The following is a 17,517-nucleotide window of genomic DNA, read 5'->3' as shown; positions in this document are numbered from 1 at the left end:
TTATAGAAAGTTTGTATTTTTTTTATTTTAAAAAAATTATAATCAGGTGAGCCAGTGAACCAACCCGTTTATCCACCAACCCATGGTGGGTCGAGCCGGGTTCGAATTTTTCTGGCTCGTTAATAAATGAGTCGGGTTGGGTTGACTCACTAAGTGACCAACCCGTGGTGGGCCGAGCCGGGTCAGGACGGGTGGCCCGTTTTGACAGCTCTAAAGCCAACCCACCCATCTCAACATTTCACAACAGTTAGATCGGCTTGACCTCCAGTTTAGACAAAAATCGACTCGACCTGTAGTGTAGGTTAAATCCATTATACCCTTAGTTTGGGATGAACTGGCTTGACATTTGGCTTGTGCCGAATCGGCTCAACCTTCAGCCTATGTAGAATCTACTTAACCTTCGGCCTGTGGTGAATCGGCTCCACCTTCGGCATGCGCAAAATCAACTCTACCTTTGTCATGTGTCAAAATGGCTCGACCTTTGGTTTGCATCGAATCGGCTCGATCTTTGGGCTGCACCAAATTGACTCGACCTTTGTCCTACACCAAATCGGCTCGAATTCGGTTTGCATCGAATCCACTTGAACTTCGGCCTGTGTAAATCGGATTGACCTTTGACCTGTGTTCACTCGTCTTGACTTTCGGCCCAGGTGACTTGTCTCGGTCTTGGGCCTGAACTAAGTCTAATTTTCTTGACCTTCAAGCTAGTTGACTTATCTTGACCTTGACCACGATCGACTCGACTCCTCCTTTGTGTCGAGTCGAATGAGCTCGTCCTTTATGCAAGGTTGTATCATCTTAAGCTTCAACCTTCATTCAATTGGATCAACCTTCAACTTGCCTCAAATTAGTTCAACCTTCGCCTCTACAAATTGGCTCGACCTTCAACCTATGTTGACTCGTCATGATCGTCAATCCAACCAACTACCTAGGTCAACATGTTTCGACCTTCAACTCAAACCAACTCAATTAAGCTTTTAGCCTATCAGACTTACCTAAATCAATTTATCTTCACCTTCGTGACTAAAGTGAGAGTAAAGTTAAATTTCAAATTTTTTTTATATATTTTATGGTATATAAAATTGTTCTATTTTATTCATTTCCAACATTTTAATTGCTTTTTAACTACATTATCCAAACAAATCATTTATATATAAAAAATTTTAGATTCTTCAAATAAATTAATTACCTTTCTAAATTACCTTACCTAAATACGACGTTAATTGAATAATTAAAATACTACATGAACTTCTATATATAAATAAGGTTAAATATGTTTTTAGTGCCTAAATTATCAAGTGATTTTGGGTTTCGTCACTCTTTGAAAGGTTTGTTCATTTTCGTCCTCTTAGTTTGGAAACTCATATTTTTAGTTTTTAAAAATCAACGGCGTTAAGTTTTTGTTCAGGTGACAAACGGCGAAACAAGTATGATGCCACTTTCTCGGATAATTGTGTGTCACGTTGCTTTTCTTTTTTGAAATGAAATTAAGTACGTTTTGGTTTCTGAAATCAGATCAGGGGATTTTGATGCTACTAACCCCAAGTCAATTTTGAAGAGTAAGGATAATTCTGGAAGGCCTCAGAAACGGGTTCGGTTTAACCTTAAATGTGATGATAAAGATAATTATGATGATGATGGGCACGAAGAAGCTAGGGATGTTCGCATGAAGACCTCTTCATTGGGAGGTTCTGCTTCGGACCAGTTGTCAAAGTCACAAGAATTTAATTTAGCAGTTCCGGATTACATTCGAAATCCTTCAAGATACACTCGATATACCTTTGATGATTCTCCGAGTGAAATGGATGACAAATCAAACAAGGAAACATACATGACCTTCCTTTCGCAGTTGAATAAGGAACTGCATCTCAAGCGGATGATATTCTAGATGATCTTTCATCTGTAACCTTTATATCAAAGAAGAAATCTGGTGATTCCTGTATGCGTGACAATGAGATGGTTTCAAAGCACAAGCTTGATGCTGGTGCCGTGAATAGAAAAAGCTTCCCTGTTGGCATTGCTGCTGGTGACTCTTAATCCAGAAGTTGGGGAAGGTAAGAACCTTAATTGTTTTCAAACATCAAAAACACCTAATCGGATTTTAGAAACGAAAACATACTTAATTTCATTTAAAAAAAAAAAAAACAATGTGACACACAGTTATCAGAGAAGGTGATATCACACGTGACTCGCCTTTTATCACTTCACAGAAAACTTAAAGCCGTTGATTTTTAAAGACTAAAAATACGAATTTCAAATTAAAAAAATAAAAATGAACAAACTTTTCGAAGAGAGACGAAATCCAAAATCACAAACTAAAATCATATTAAACCCTGTAAATAAATATAACACTAAAGTAACGATTAAAAAAATTTATAGTATCTTACAACATCACTCTTTTAATCTTCTTGTAATTTTAACTAAATATTTTCTTCGGACTCCACAATCTCAAAAACTTAAGACAAGTATTATATCAAGTACTTTTCAAGCAAATCACAACTATAATAGAAATTGTTTATCTTGTATTGGGCATTTATATTTGTGTCTTTGTTAATGTAATTAGAATTTTTATTTGAGCATTATTTGTTATTCAACTAATTAGATGCTTCTTGGATGAACTTAATAAGTCCATTAGTTGAATAGTCTTAACATAAATAGGTTTTTGTTGACCTTTTTAAGAAGTTTTGACTATTTTTGAAATAGAAGCTTATGTTTTGAGTTTTTCTCTAGGTTGAAAGATTTATTGATCTCCTTTTACATTTTTACATTTTTTATTGTTTTAATTGTTGGTGAAAATTCTTGAAAAAGTTTATCAGCACTTTGCCGATAAAAAAAAAAGTTTATCAGAAATATAACAGAAAAATTTTCTCATAACGTGTACCTCTGCAGGAAAACAATTTCCAGTTGACTCTAGTGCAACCTAATATCCATTTTGGTCCCAAAGATTAACACAACAGGGATGAAGATCTAAGAAGTGCATCCAACAATCAAGGAGTAATCACAAGATTCAAGACTAAAAAGAGAGAAAAAGAAAATGAAATTCAACAACTAAAAGAGGCTACAAAAGAAAGCTGCTGACAGATAAAAGTTATCAAACTAAATAATTGCCATCAGAAAACGGTAAGAACAAAAAGTTTAATTGTTACTATTTTTATTCCAACAACAATCCCATCTAAGTTTATGTTGGTGATAAAGAAATAATCTTTTACTGCTTTTTTTATAATCAAATCAGTTTGGAAATAACCTCTGAACTCTTCAATTAAGATCATACATGTAAAGGGTCATAGTGTATTCTTTACTGCCTTTTGTTTGATGTAGTGTACATAAGTAATTCTAAATGCAGTCGTTTGAATATAGCAAATTATTCTATTCATCTCAGTTATTGTCAAAGGGTTGTAATTGGCATGTGCCAAAAACTAGTTGCAAGTTACTCCCCAAAAGTGAAAACTCATATGGAGTAGGAACTAAGCATGTAATATTCTTAGCCTTTCATGTCCAAATTTTACATACTAAAAGTCCTAGCAATTCCAGCTGAAACCATTCAAATCAAATTGTTGGCAGTGGGAAGAAGCATCATTATCATCATGGGAATTCAGGTCCAGTTTCACTTCAAAGTTTGGAAGTCTATAATCTGGAGAAATCTTCTCATGGTTCAATTTAACTGCCATTCTCCCAGATTCAGTGCTGTTTCTTACCTTCCACCCTTCTTCCTTTGAAAGAGTTGTTCTCCCAAATTTTTCCTCTTCTAGAACTCCAACATTCATGGATAAGAGGCTTGAAGGCCCTTCTTGTAAGAAATCTCCCTTCACTACTTTACCATCACTTGATGAGGAAAGAAACATCATATTCTGCTTCACATCTTCACTCAATGTGAGATCAGGCTTCAAATGCATTGACTCTTCCACACAGTCTTTTGAAACTGAAAATGGAGGGCCATTGAAGGCTATCAGATTCAGGCTCATGTTATGTGTTTCTCTGTCTCTTTGAGAATCCTCACTATATGTCAAGAAACTCCCCATTGAACACTCAGTGGCTTGGCCCTCTTGTGTTTGCTGAGGCCACAGAACCTGTAGCTCTTTCAGTTCTGAAAATTTAGTGTCAAGACTTTGAGAGGATACTCTTGATGCCAGTTCAGATAATTGAACTTTGGCAGCTTCAACACCCTCTGCACCTAAATTTTGTCTTCCTAGTGTTTCTTGTGCCTTTTCCAACACTGCCTGAAGGTACTTCCCTTGTGCCTCTATCCTTAGCTGCAAGTGTCGCTGTACCTGCTTAAAGAGTGAAGAAAAAGAATCAGAACAGAAACAATTTGCAAACTCCAATGTATACTGAAAACAGAAAATTTTTGGATTCTGAAAACAAAATTGTGAAATATTTCAGCTTCTAGTAAAAGTTTTGAGACCAGTGAGATACAAGACTCAAACAATAAGTTTTCTAACGTGGTTCTGATGAAATTACTGTTACCATTCTAAATTAAATAACATAAAAATTACGAGTCAAATTCATGAATTTTGATATAAAGGAGAGAATTCACAGGGAAAAGTACAACAACAATTAGACCTGAATTCATTCACATAAGAAATTCAGCAACTCTTCCAACTCAAAACCTTAAAGAAATAGATCTCTGAGACTTCTATCTTATATTTTGCTCAACTTTCTCATTTTTATTCGACATGAGACTTAGACTCAAATTTGAATTTTTCAACAAATTTTCATTTTCATTATGTATGTATTATATTTTACTTTTGCTTAAAATCTTACATTCAAATTCAAAGTAGAAGTGACCATTTCAAATGTTTTCTTACTTATTTAGTAGTTTATCAATATAAATTAAGTTTAAAAGTTCAAAGATGTTCTATACCTCAAGCTGCTCATGCAGTCTTCTTTGTACTTCGATTTGCATCTGTAAGGCATCATTAATTTCTGAATTTCTGGATGGAGGATCTATTATTGTTAGTGTTGCTTCGCATTAAAGAGAATTCATTTTGAACATTGGAAACTTGATGACAGAACTTGAAAGTTTTCTTACTTGTTTGTCTGTAGGCCTATGCTTAAATGTTTCATTTGAATTCCACTTGCTTCTGACATTCTGCTTGTTGCTTCTGTAGTTGATACCGGTAAGATAAATTAAATTTCAAATTATATGATTAGTAAAGATAGGTTCTGTGTAGTTCATGATATTCAATTAAAAATGCATGGAAAACACATCAAAAGAGAAGTTCTCACCAATTTTATTGTTGCCAGTATTGGTTTGTCCATGCATATTTTTACTGATTCTGTACTTCTGCCAAGGGGAAAGAGAAATTAATAAGTACACACAAATACATATGCACTAACAAGATAACTAATACAAATAATTTCAGCTATGTTTCCCAGTAAATGCCAGTGACTAGAATGAGGTTTTGATGTTATTGAACTTTAATTTGGTTACAAAAGCTAATTGGTTCACCAGTTAAAATAGAATAGTGAGCAAGTTCTGCAATATGAGAAACAGATTGTCTAGGTGTTTGGATTAATCACCGCATCTGAGATATTATCTTTTTTTAGAGTTTGAAACTTATGTCAAGTCTTATCCTTAAAAACGTATCAGATAATTGAAGGAGAAAAATGTATTTAAATTATCCTTGATCTCGACTCCTAAACGAGATTATTGGTATACCGAAACACATAACATCACCAAAATTAAATAAAAGTTATCTTAATTATTCTGGTAATTGGAATAATATGTTACCTGTAGATGACTCTTTAAGTGGTAGAGAGTAAGTCCAGGAATCCCCATCAGTTTCAAAACTGTTTTTGGTGTAGCTTCTGCAAAGTAAGAGGAATCAATATAAGCTTCGAAATTGTAGATTTCTGATTCAAAAACTGTTCATCATTTTCATTGACTCACTGTCTGCTCCTCCAAGTTGATTGACTGCTTCTATGAACCGTTCATGAAGATCTGGTGTCCATTTTAGTCTAGGCTTAGCATCGGTTGAAAGAACAAGTCCTGAATCACAAGCCCCATTGCCTCCTTGCATCATCATATGCCTCTCAGTGTGGCTGTGCATCCTTAAAGCATGCAAGTTTCTTGCTGCTATCTGCTGCTGCTGCTGATGGTACATTATCTTTCAAGCCAAAAAATATGATATTATTACTCTATATAGAAGCACAAGAAAATATTCAAAGGGCAACCAACAAGACTCCAACTTAAAACTTTGACAAGGCAAAAACTTTACTGTTTGAGGGTTGCCCTCAAGATTTTATTACGTATAAAATGATATATCTACCTGTTATGTAACACCCCTTCTGGATCCAAACAGCTAAACCTTATAAATAAAGTGAAATATGATTGTCCTGTAATCTTGAAGAGCACTTCTTTGGTGTTTCAACTAAAATATATGAAAGTTTCTACAACTGCTCTTGCATGTCTTTTTTTCTCCTTGACAAGATCTTCACAAGCCTTGGTTGTACTCAATGATGTCCTTATAAAGAAAATGCCCTTAGGAAAGTGGCCTTGTGAGGCATAGAATCTTGGACAGAAGCAACTCAAAAACTGAACTTGATCCAATATATTTCGTAGCTACTTGAAAAGAGATGTCATTCTTCTTACTTTCTTCTATGTGGGCTCTCTTCAGTTCTACTTTTGATTTGGAGGAAGCACTTGTCCATTGGAATTGTGTGCATTATACTTTCTGTGACACCTCACCTCACACGTTGCATTTGGTATTAAAATTGACCCATCAATTTATATCAGTGTGCACCTGCATTTGTTTTTGTCCCACTGGCAAATGCAGGAATCATATTCCAAAAGTTTAGAGAAGAATTCTGTGACTAGAATTATAGAATCAACTTTTCCTTTTTCCTTGAAAGCATCAGAAACCACACTTCTTCCCCTATGTTTTTCAAGAAATATTCTTGGCTTCCAACCCCTTAGTCCTTTTCACTAGCATAGGTAATTGAGACAATTTATAGTAGATGAATTTATCCAGCAATTTCTTCAATAATGCCAATGAAAATTTGCTGAATTCAATCTACATTGGAGATTGTAGCTGAGGAAACCAAATCACTTGGGACTTCTTTAATATAAAGTAATACATCAACAGAGAATATTATGTTTTCTTTGAAAAAAAAAAGGAGTTTAAGTTCAGTATATGGTTAGTGTGGACCAATAAGAAAACATGACAGGTAAGAGTGTTAAAGTATTTATTCTAAAAATCAACAATTTGTGATTGAAGGGTAAATTTCCTTACAAATACTAACAGAGAATGTCTAGTCAAACAAATATAAAATTCTATATACATTGACTGTGTATGTCAGAGGATATACTATTTTCCAATAAAAAGATTTTCTTAATCAAATATTTCCTTTCAATATGAAAGTAAACAAAATTTGTTTGGTATAAACTAGAGAGAGATTAAAATGTAAAATTAGCTAAACTTGGAAACTGTAGAAAACAGTGATGTTGTAATGAGAAAATCATGAAATAGATATGTTGAAGATACATTGAAGAAAAGGAATTATAATGGAGAGATGCTTTTCTTCAAGTCCTTTGATTTTATTTTATGAAAGAAAGGAACAGAATAAGAACACATTCTGTTTTGTCTTGTCTGGTAAGTTTGGTGCTTATGTGACCAATAGAGAATAAACTTGAGAAAAAAAGAGAGGATGTAGAAGTATTCATGCTGCCGGCTTTGCCTTGACGAATCCTAAGTTGCTGGGACCATATGACAAGACAAAAGACTAGTGACTAGTGAGTGTACTTTGGTTCCTTTATAATTGCAAATCTTTTAGGACATTTGTAACCAGTGGAGTGGAACACTTGTCTTTAAGTGGTTGGACTTGCATTTTCTCTTTGAATCCATGCAGATACACATGAATACTAGGATCACACTCTTTCACATATTCTTTTAAACCAACTCACTCTTGCTGGTTGAAATTTATTAAAGGTCACAAACTTTGGCAGATGTCACCAGCTTACTTTGAAGTTTTTGATCAATTTTAACCATCAATGTGTTAAGTAAAATGTGTTTCTACCAAACCTGTGTCAGAACATGAAATTTACACTTTCCTGAACTGATAAACCTATTCATTCTATACTTTGTTTAGTTTATCTCATGGCCCTTTTTTTTATCCTTGTTATATCATCAAGTTAAATTAATTTATTGAAAGGGAAAAGTGAAAAATATTTTAAAATATGATATGAAAATTGATAAGTCCTCTCAAACGAGTACAAATTATCTGGGTATTTTTGTTGTTTCTTAACATTAAAATACACTTGGTAATTTAAAAATCTTTTTACTATACTTTAAAACATCAAAATCAATATCCAATGTATTTTGAAGAGACAGGAAAAGAACAGGAATGAAAAACTCAACAGAGACTTTAAATTCCTTTCAGACCATGTTTGTATGTCTCTGTAATTAATTAGCTAGAAAATATAGAGAGACAAGAGAAAATAGAGTAGGTGGTAGAAAATATTGAGTTCCATTTATTGTTGCATGAGTGGAGAACCACTTTCAAGTTTTAACTCACTTTCATGATATTGTAGTGGTTGAGTGGTTGTGTTGTTCTCCACTTTAAGTTGCTTTTTCATTGTAATCGTCTCAGTGCAATGTGATTTTTATTTCAGAGTCTCAAACTACACAAATAATTATCCTTAAACTTTTAATCAGTGCACAAAATAATCAGTTTTCATAAAAGAATTGAATGTTGCATTACAAGAGTATCGTGTCTTTAGATGTCAAAAGAATCGAATGTTGAAATAGAACAGTTTAATCGTGTCTCGTGATGACAAAATGCAAGTAATATGTTAAGTATAAGTTTTTTTTTTTATTATTAAGATGGTAATATAAAAACCTTTTAGATTATCAATCTATTGAAAAGTAATTGGTATAATTTTTAAGATAGTTATAAACTTTATGATTAATATATAATAAATATGATATGCATAATGTTTCCAAATTAAATAATATAAAATTATTCTATGTATGTATTTCTCTTAAAATTAAACTCAGAACGAACCTTCCTTTATCAATTTTATAAAATGTAGGCTATTAGGATTAACAATTTATCTTATTGTTTAACAGAGGATGTATAAGAAAAACATGGGAACATGATATAATCAAAATACAGAAAAAATAAAGACAATACATTTTGTGTTTCATAGTGACCTATATAGTGGTGATATAGAATGATAATGATATATATAAAAAATCCTGAAATTATTATTAGAATTTTCAATTTCTTTCCTTCAATATTGAGAAATTAATACTAATTATTAATTTAATAGATAAATTAATAAATATAATAAATAAATATGGCAATACATAATCGTGATGCTATTAGATACTCAATTTACTAATTGAAATCTATAAATGATACAATTTGTCAAACAAAAATTTCCCTAAGCATTTATTTTTCTGTTTCTACAAATAAGAAACAACATCATCCTAAAATAATAATTGGATCTTGTATTATTACCGACTAATTCAAGTCAATGTTAAAGCGTATATTACACAAACAACAAAGAGGGAATCCACAAATGATAAAAGATAAATTAAGAAAGAATAAATGTAAAAAATAAGGAAAACACAAGAAAATATTGTTGGATTGTGTTTTAAAATATTTTGGTAGTTTTTCATAAGTATCATAAGTATGTATATTGTTATGGAGTAGTTCAAATTAATGTCACTTTATTACACAAACAAGAATCGATAATAAAGGGAAAAAATGATAAAAGATAAATTAAGAATAAGTGTAAAAAATAACAAATGATACATTTTTTAGTTAAACAAAGATAAAGATTTTTACAAAGTGAGTTCGAAGACTTCTACTTCTTTAATTATAATAAGATAAGGAAGGAAATAAATTACTCAATATGTTTTTATATTGTTTCTTCTACTAGCACAACCTGATATTTATGGATTTCTTCTTTTTATCCTTTTTGTTGAAGACCATCTTCTTCTTAGCCTTCTCAAGATTTGGACATTTTGACTTGAAATGTCATAGCTTCCTACACTCATAGGTCTTTCCTTTTTGTTGTCCATTAGGTCTTTACTGATTCAATACGTCTACCTTTGGAAGGTCTGCCTCTCTTTCTTCTCCACATAGAGAATATCTTTCTCGAGATGAACGATAGTTTATCTTTTTCCTCTTCACTCATTGAGTCTTCAACGTCTGACTCTTCTAATGACTCTTTAACACTAAATGCTTTTGTAGGTGTCCTTTTGACAGGTTTTTGTGCTTTCAGAGCAATGCTCTTCTCTTTCTTCATCACTTTATCCCGTTGAAGCTCTAGCTCGTGTACCTTTAGGATCCCAACAAGTTCATCTAAGCTTGTCCCATCAAAAGGTTTTGAGGTTCTTATAATAGTAAATTGTGGTCTCCATTGTCTGGAAAGACTACGTAAGATTTTATCAATATTATGAAAATTTTCATAGACCTTACCCAATGATCTTAAATCATTTAAGATCGTCTGAAATCGGATGAACATGCTCTATACGTTTACATTATACTCCATTGAGAACAACTCGTATTGTCTTGTCAATAGGCTTAACTTGTTTCGTTTTACTTCGTTGGACTCTTTGTATGTGATAATCAAAGTATCCCACATTTCCTTGGCTTCTTTGAAGGCGTGTACTTTCTTGTACTCCTCTTCTGAAACTGACATTTTCTTCTGGGCAATTCATTACCCTTTTCATCAAAAGGTATAAAGTTACCATTTTCAACCACGTCCCACATGTCTATGTGGGATGACTGAAAGAAAGCAATCATTCATTGCTTCTAATAGTCGAACTTTTCCCCCTTGAACAAGGAAGGATGATTTTCTACATATCCTTTTTTCTCCATCAAGATCGTTTCCTCAAGTCCGACAAAGAACTAACCTTTGAGGTTAGTTCTAATACCAACTGAAATCACAGGGAAACACTAGAAGGAAGGAGAGGAGGGGGGGGGGGGGGGGGGGAGTTGAATAATGTTTCAAAATTTTTTGCAAAGACTGTTTGCAATAGTTATTGGACATGTGTTCAAAATAAAGCATTTAAGAAAAGCATTTTAAATAGGAAGAACAATAACACAAGTATTTTATACTGGTTCACTCAATCCTAAGCTACGTCCAGTCTCTCTCAAGAACTCTTGAGAGGTTCCAATATTCTTATCCAAGATTACAATCTAGTACAAACCATTCTTGGTATACACCGAGTATTCTAACCACTTTTGATCCCCTAGCCAATCTTGATTAGTCTGAGTTTAACCACTCTTAGTATCCAAGTATTCTTACCACTCCTGGTACCAACCCTAACAACTTATCTAGAATGTTTGACTCTCTTGAGCTAAATAATACAAATGTTTTAATTTCCTTCAGAATTCCTAAAGCACAATCAGTGTTACCATACAAGTATAGATTCTAATAACTCTCAATGAGAGGATAAATACAAAATAAAGAAATATGAGAACTTGTGAAATTCTTCCTTTTGTTCAATGAACAAACTCAGACGATAAATGCTTATTGAGAGAATAACAATGTAGCGATATAATGATAGCAAAATTTCTTGTATACTCTTATGCAAGTCGTCATTTTATAGCTTACTTCGAGAGATGATCGTTACTCAGAGATGGTTGACTTTGTTGAGAGTAGGTGACTTATTGTACGAAGATATGTACTTTTTTGCGCTTTGGGAAGAGTAGCATTGATTTTTTAGTTAGAGCTTGTACGACTATGGTAGGACATAAAGCTTTAGGAAACATTCTAGGAATGTCTTCTTATCTCTCAACGTCTTTCTGATCCTCGTGCGGTGCTTTTGAGTATATCTTGGTATTGTCAATATTTGCATAGATAAAGAGAGAAAAAAATAAAGCACACAAGGTACAATACATACATGCATTTAATGACCAATACTTTGATAAAGTGTTGAAGCATGTTTTGTAAAGTCTGAGCTTTTTCAAGTAGAGACAATTGATAAGATATAACGTTTATTGCTTCTTTCTCTAGACGCCTTTTTGTCAAATGTTGTTTAATCTATTATACTTGACACATCATGGTTTGTCTTATGAGTGTTTAATAGGAATGTTCTTATCTTTTCATGTTGTTGACCAATTTCACATTGATCAACTTCCTTGCATCCAATGATCTTGCACGCAGAAGATGCATTAAATTCACTCCATGCATGCATTAAATGTTATTATCTTCTTTAAGAAGCACCTTAATAACTATTTGTACTTACCTATCCTTAGACATAACACCTTTACTAGAACTTGTGAAAAGAACAAAGTCGTACAAAGAAGATAAAGTTTTTCCAAGTCGACAAAGCATAAACTTCGAAATTGTTGAAGAGAAAAGCTTTAGCTCAGTTTCCAAGATATTGTTGATGTGGTGTAAGCTTTTCAAATAATTTTAGTTAAACATAAGAAATAGACATTCATTGCAACATAGAATAATCATATAGATATTCATGAAGTGTGATGTTAGGTTATAAAAAAAATACAAGACTGCATAATGTTATATCATTTGAAGACATAAACACTTGTTGTTTCAGAAAATGTCGTGTCCTATACACGAATCATGTCTATGTTATATGTTTTGTTGTTCTCTACCCTTAATTAAAATCATGATTGCTAAACTTTTTTGTAACAATAAAAAAGAATCACACACAAAAGTAATATGATTCAGTTGTTTGTCTCTTAGTGAACTCTCCTTTAACTCTCATAGTTTTTTGTTATTATAGTTGAACAACAACTCTTGTTTAACAATAAAATTGTTATAATAAAATTTCGTAACATGCACCTACACTAACAAAAAGGCATGCAAACAATGTTTCTATTATTAAACTGAAATATTACTTAGATAACTTATTAAAACAATATTATTCTATGTAAAAACTAAGAAATTAAATGTTCTACTACTATTATCCCCCATATATGTTTGAAGCTTCAGATCTTCTACATGATGATTTGGTATAGTTAAACGGTTTATATAAAACAATATTTTATTAAACCAATCTACATGAAGCTCTACCTTGGTTTAATACTAATATTCTGAAAGGGAATCACTAGTTGCTAGTAAGCCCATTATAGACTTAATCACCAATTAACTAGATTAAATCCAAGCAATAAAAGAACTTACTACTTGACGACACCTTCATAATAATGGTAGTAGGATTATGTTTTGTTAATACCTTTATCTCATTTATAGTCCTTGAGCAATGTCCTCTCTTACGAAATGTGGTTTGATGTGAATGTAAATGTGTAATATGTATGTGTCTATCTGTTCTCCTTGTTACTAACCTATATAACTAGCTTCTCAAGACACTGCATATAGTAGGTCATCCTTATACTAAGAACATGTCAGCCTTCGATGCATTTAGTCATGACAATGTGGTTTTGCTCCTACTCCTCCAAGTAACAAGTTCCCAAGTTAGCATTCACAAGTCTCACCCATTAAATCAAGTTACCAAGCTCATCACTTTTGCCTTTTCAAGTTCCTTGACTAACTGTTCTAGGTAAACCTACAACTATGCAGAATCCATGTCAACTGATGGCTCAAATCTAAGTGGGTAGCTTTTACTTCACTTATCTAGCGTGGCAGCTTGTTGACTTAGCATCAATGTGACAACTCATATGACTTGCAAAACTCCTCAATAGCTTGAAGAGTAGAAATTTTGATGATGTCAAGTCAAGTCTCAAATGCTCTTATTGTAGGAAGATCTTCATGATGACTTTTTTTTATATTAAAACTTTTGTATTTTAGTATATTGATGTATAAGGTGTGGTTTATATTTGATTATGTGTATTGTTTACTTTAGGTTGCGTTAAAAATAATTTTTAATCATAAAAACTCATTTTATACTCAAGATAATTGATTACCAATTATTTTAATCGATTATGCCTTGCCATAATCGATTATCATGAGCAATTATGAGATTTTTCAAGCAAGTTTTTGACTGTTGTGCATTCATTGATGCATAATCGATTATTAAACACTAAACAACTGACAACGGATTTTTGAAGGTATCCTTGAGGGAGATATCAATAAATTAGATTGAGACTCTCATTCTAAAATACAACATACCAAATAAGTGTATTTCAAAATTCTTATCTACAATGTGCGGTGATAAGTGTTGTTGGGTTTGTGTAACCCTTGTGTTGTGGCTTTGAGAACTTGGCGCGTTGGCAAAGAGCGAGAACTTTCACTGGAGTATGATTGAGTGTTGTTGTTGCTGAGTTGAAAGTCTGTCATCCTTTGTGAAGATTCAAAGGAGGTGTTCATCCTTTGTGAAGATTCAAAGGAGTTGTTCATCCTTTGTGAAGATTCAAAGGAGGTGGTCATCCTTCGTGAAGCATTCGGAGGAGGTGTTCATCCCTTGTGGGTTGCAGGGAAAGTGAGTTTCATTTCTTGGGGTAACAAGAGAGGTGTTTTAACCTTCAACTTGTTTATTTTCTTTGTGATTTAATAGTTTGTTGGTTTGTGCTAGTGAAGCGTTAATTCTTGGTTGAGATTAACAATTGGATGTAGGATCTGTGTGATCCGAACCAGTATAAAAATTACTTGTGCAATTTTCTCTCTTCCTTACTCTTTAAATTTGTTTAAATTGTTTTAAGGAATTTTTATATGTACGAGAAAATTATTAAAAGAACGATTTGCGATAAGAAACCAATTCACCCCCTTCTTGGTTTGTTGAACACGTTAACCATTCCGCTGCACCGCTCTAACACTTGGATAAGAGTCAATTAAACTAAGCTTTTGGCTTTGATTCTTGTGTCTTTTCTCTCTTCGTGTACAACAACCATTAGTTAAAGTCAACTTGTCAGAGTAGACATGTTTTTTCAGTACTTTGCTAGAAGTAGGTTGTACTTTCTTTTAGACACCGCTTCAAGTAAAGAACATTATGTGAATATCTCTTTTTTTTTTCTAACGTCCACTTCTGATATTTTAATTTGAAGCTTGTGGATGTGTGCAGAGTAGGTTATCTAGATGTGTGTAGAGTAGGTTATCTGCAAAGAATAAAGTAGATTGTGTATGTAACAAATATGTCTTTTCTCTTATCACTTTTGTTGTTTTTGAACGTTGAGCATTCAATGTCATTTAATGTTTGCTCAGAAAAATAAAGTGCCTTTTGATTTTCTACCGTTAAGGTAGCGTTTAATAGTTTGCCTTTTCTTCTAAAGATACCAAGCGTTGAGTATATACTTCATCGTTGGATGAAGTAATAGTTTAGCTCATGGTATCATTTAAACTGAGTAAACGCTTTTTGTGATGTTTCCTTTTTGGAACAATAACATTTAACATTGTTTGTGTTTTCTTTGGTGTTTTAAGTTTTATTCTTTTAGGATATTTTTGTCAACGACATTGTCTTGACATTATTTTTTTTTCTTGAGAGTTAAACTATAGTAAACTTTATGTGTTTAACTTCAACTCTCTTAGATGCTTTGACTTAACAATCGTTTAGCATAGCGTATGGCTGTTTTGACTTAGTTGTTTTTTCATTTTCTGAAATTCTAAGTGTTGTCTTAAGGTTTTTCTATGTTTGAGATTTTGAACCTAAGTCTTATGTTTCTTGCTATGGTATTTTTAGATTATTATTTTGTTTAATGTTATTTGGTTAACTTCAAAACAAGCGTTTATACGTATAGACGATTTGGTCTTAATAAAAAGAGAGCATGAAAAAGTAAAAAAATGGTGTTTGCTTAAAAGTGGTCCACATCTAGCATAGGGAAATGGCACCTAGTGCCATGCTAATTATGAAAAGTGGAGTCCAATGAGATTTTCACGGCCAAGTGAGAAATGGGGGAGCAACCAAAAAAAAATTTGCCTTTGTGATTTTTTCTATCTTTTCAATTGGAAGGGCTTTGATATTTCAATAATCTTCATCAGAAAGGATAATTTGGGAATGCATCTTTAGATATATTATTTGATATTTTAAAATAATTATTTTATTTATTTATATAAGAAAATATCAACAGATAATAATTGTCAACTCTTTCCAAAATTAACAAATCTTTCTTAAATCTTTTAAAATCTCCACAACAAACAAAATATGCATATTGGATTTTTTTAAATGATATTTGGAGGATATTACATTAACAAGAAAAAAATTTAACAACAAAAAAGGCAAAAAAAGGTCCAACCCAATTTCTATATAAAAAGACTAAAGGGAATCAATCAAGGAACATCTTAGGAATCATTTGGGAGGTCTAATTTTGGCCAGACCTCCTCCATGCCTCTCCCTATCTTTTCCATGTTCTTCCCTCTTTCTTCTTTCATTTTGATGTTATTTTTGCTATCCCTAGAGTGCTAAGCCTTTGGATGATTTTGTTGTAATTTTTTAATGAAATTATGAGGTTATATGAAATTTAAAATTGTTTATTTTCTTGATTCTTATTGTGATTTAGTTTTTATCAATGTTTTTTTATTTCTTAATCAAGTAAAGGTAATGACTTTTATACTCTAGCAATTTAGCATAATATTAAATCTATAGAAGATAACAATCATGTGAATATAAAGTTTTCAATTTTAATTGAGAATGTACTTTAATTAAAGTTAGAAACTTTTGTGCGATTGAATAGGTTGTGCCAATAGTTGATAATACATTTTTATTAAAGGTGAATACTTTAACAAGATAAATCAAGAATTTACTTTGGTTAATTAGTTTTTCAATTGGTAAAATAGGTAAAAGAATAGACATGATTAGGTATATAGTAATATTTAATTGAAAATGTGCTTCGATTAAATTATGACTGATCTAAAAAGTTCTTACATTTAATTAATAATATGCTTTGGTTAATACTAAGAACACCAACAAATTAATTGATAATTTATATTGATTAATTTGAAATTTGAGATAAAAATCAATTGAATAATAATTCTTAGAAAACCAATGATGAATTCTATTTTGAAAAGTTGTAGAATAATGCTATTTTCATCTTTTTTTTCCTTTAAACCTTTTTATATATTTTTTTTAAAAAATTCTTTATTTTATTTTATTTATTTTAAATTTTTTATCTTTATTTTCTTTTGTTATTTTTGTTTTGTTAGACTAACCTTTTTTATATAAATTTTATAAGAACTAATTTGTTAGAAATCAATTTTGAATTCGTTGGAAGATAACTTTGGATTATCCATACTAATAATTTTGACTACTTGCTTAATTGATATATATATATATATATATATATATATATATATATATATATATATATATATATATATATATATATATATATATATATATATATATATATATATATATATATATATATATAAAAGTAGTATTAATTTGTCTGCATCAATCACAATTTTATCATTTACTAAGACTATTTGCCACATGTTCTCTTCTACTAAATGATATGGTATAATTAGAGAATTAAAAAACCTTAGCAAGATTTTAGTAAATCAATCTCCACCTACAATTTTAAGTGTTAACATACACTACCCTACACGAAAGTATTAATAGGATGAGTTATAAGATTGACTTAGTGATAAAAGAAAGAGTGAGAGATGTTTTGGGTTCAACTTCTCCAATAACATTCGAAAACTATAAG

At 31.8% G+C, this 17,517-nt stretch overlaps 1 protein-coding gene and 1 pseudogene across 2 annotated transcripts; one reads left to right on the top strand and one right to left on the bottom strand.

Annotated features, from left to right (window-relative positions):
* The first annotated feature begins 469 nt into the window (after positions 1-469).
* LOC128193732 (uncharacterized) lies at positions 470-2,052 on the top strand (annotated as a pseudogene).
* A 1,300-nt stretch (positions 2,053-3,352) lies between these two features.
* LOC108344996 (myb-related protein 2) lies at positions 3,353-6,707 on the bottom strand. 2 transcript variants are annotated; one of them, XM_017583543.2, is made up of 7 exons: positions 6,270-6,707; positions 5,891-6,107; positions 5,732-5,808; positions 5,227-5,284; positions 5,030-5,102; positions 4,862-4,931; positions 3,353-4,271 (listed from the first exon to the last, which is right to left on the bottom strand). In XM_017583543.2, the coding sequence occupies exons 2-7, from the start codon at positions 6,102-6,104 to the stop codon at positions 3,519-3,521; spliced, it is 1,245 nt and encodes a 414-aa protein (XP_017439032.1). In that variant the 5' UTR covers positions 6,105-6,107; positions 6,270-6,707; the 3' UTR covers positions 3,353-3,518. The 2 variants fall into 2 exon arrangements, with proteins under 2 accessions (XP_017439032.1, XP_017439033.1); XM_017583544.2 differs by having other exon boundaries at positions 3,353-4,268.
* Positions 6,708-17,517: the final 10,810 nt, after the last annotated feature.

The sequence above is a fragment of the Vigna angularis genome, chromosome 8 (genome assembly GCF_016808095.1).
Source record: "Vigna angularis cultivar LongXiaoDou No.4 chromosome 8, ASM1680809v1, whole genome shotgun sequence".
NCBI classification, from domain to species: domain Eukaryota; kingdom Viridiplantae; phylum Streptophyta; class Magnoliopsida; order Fabales; family Fabaceae; genus Vigna; species Vigna angularis.
Note: the sequence above shows the minus strand (reverse complement) of the source record. Positions and strands in the feature narration are given on the sequence as shown.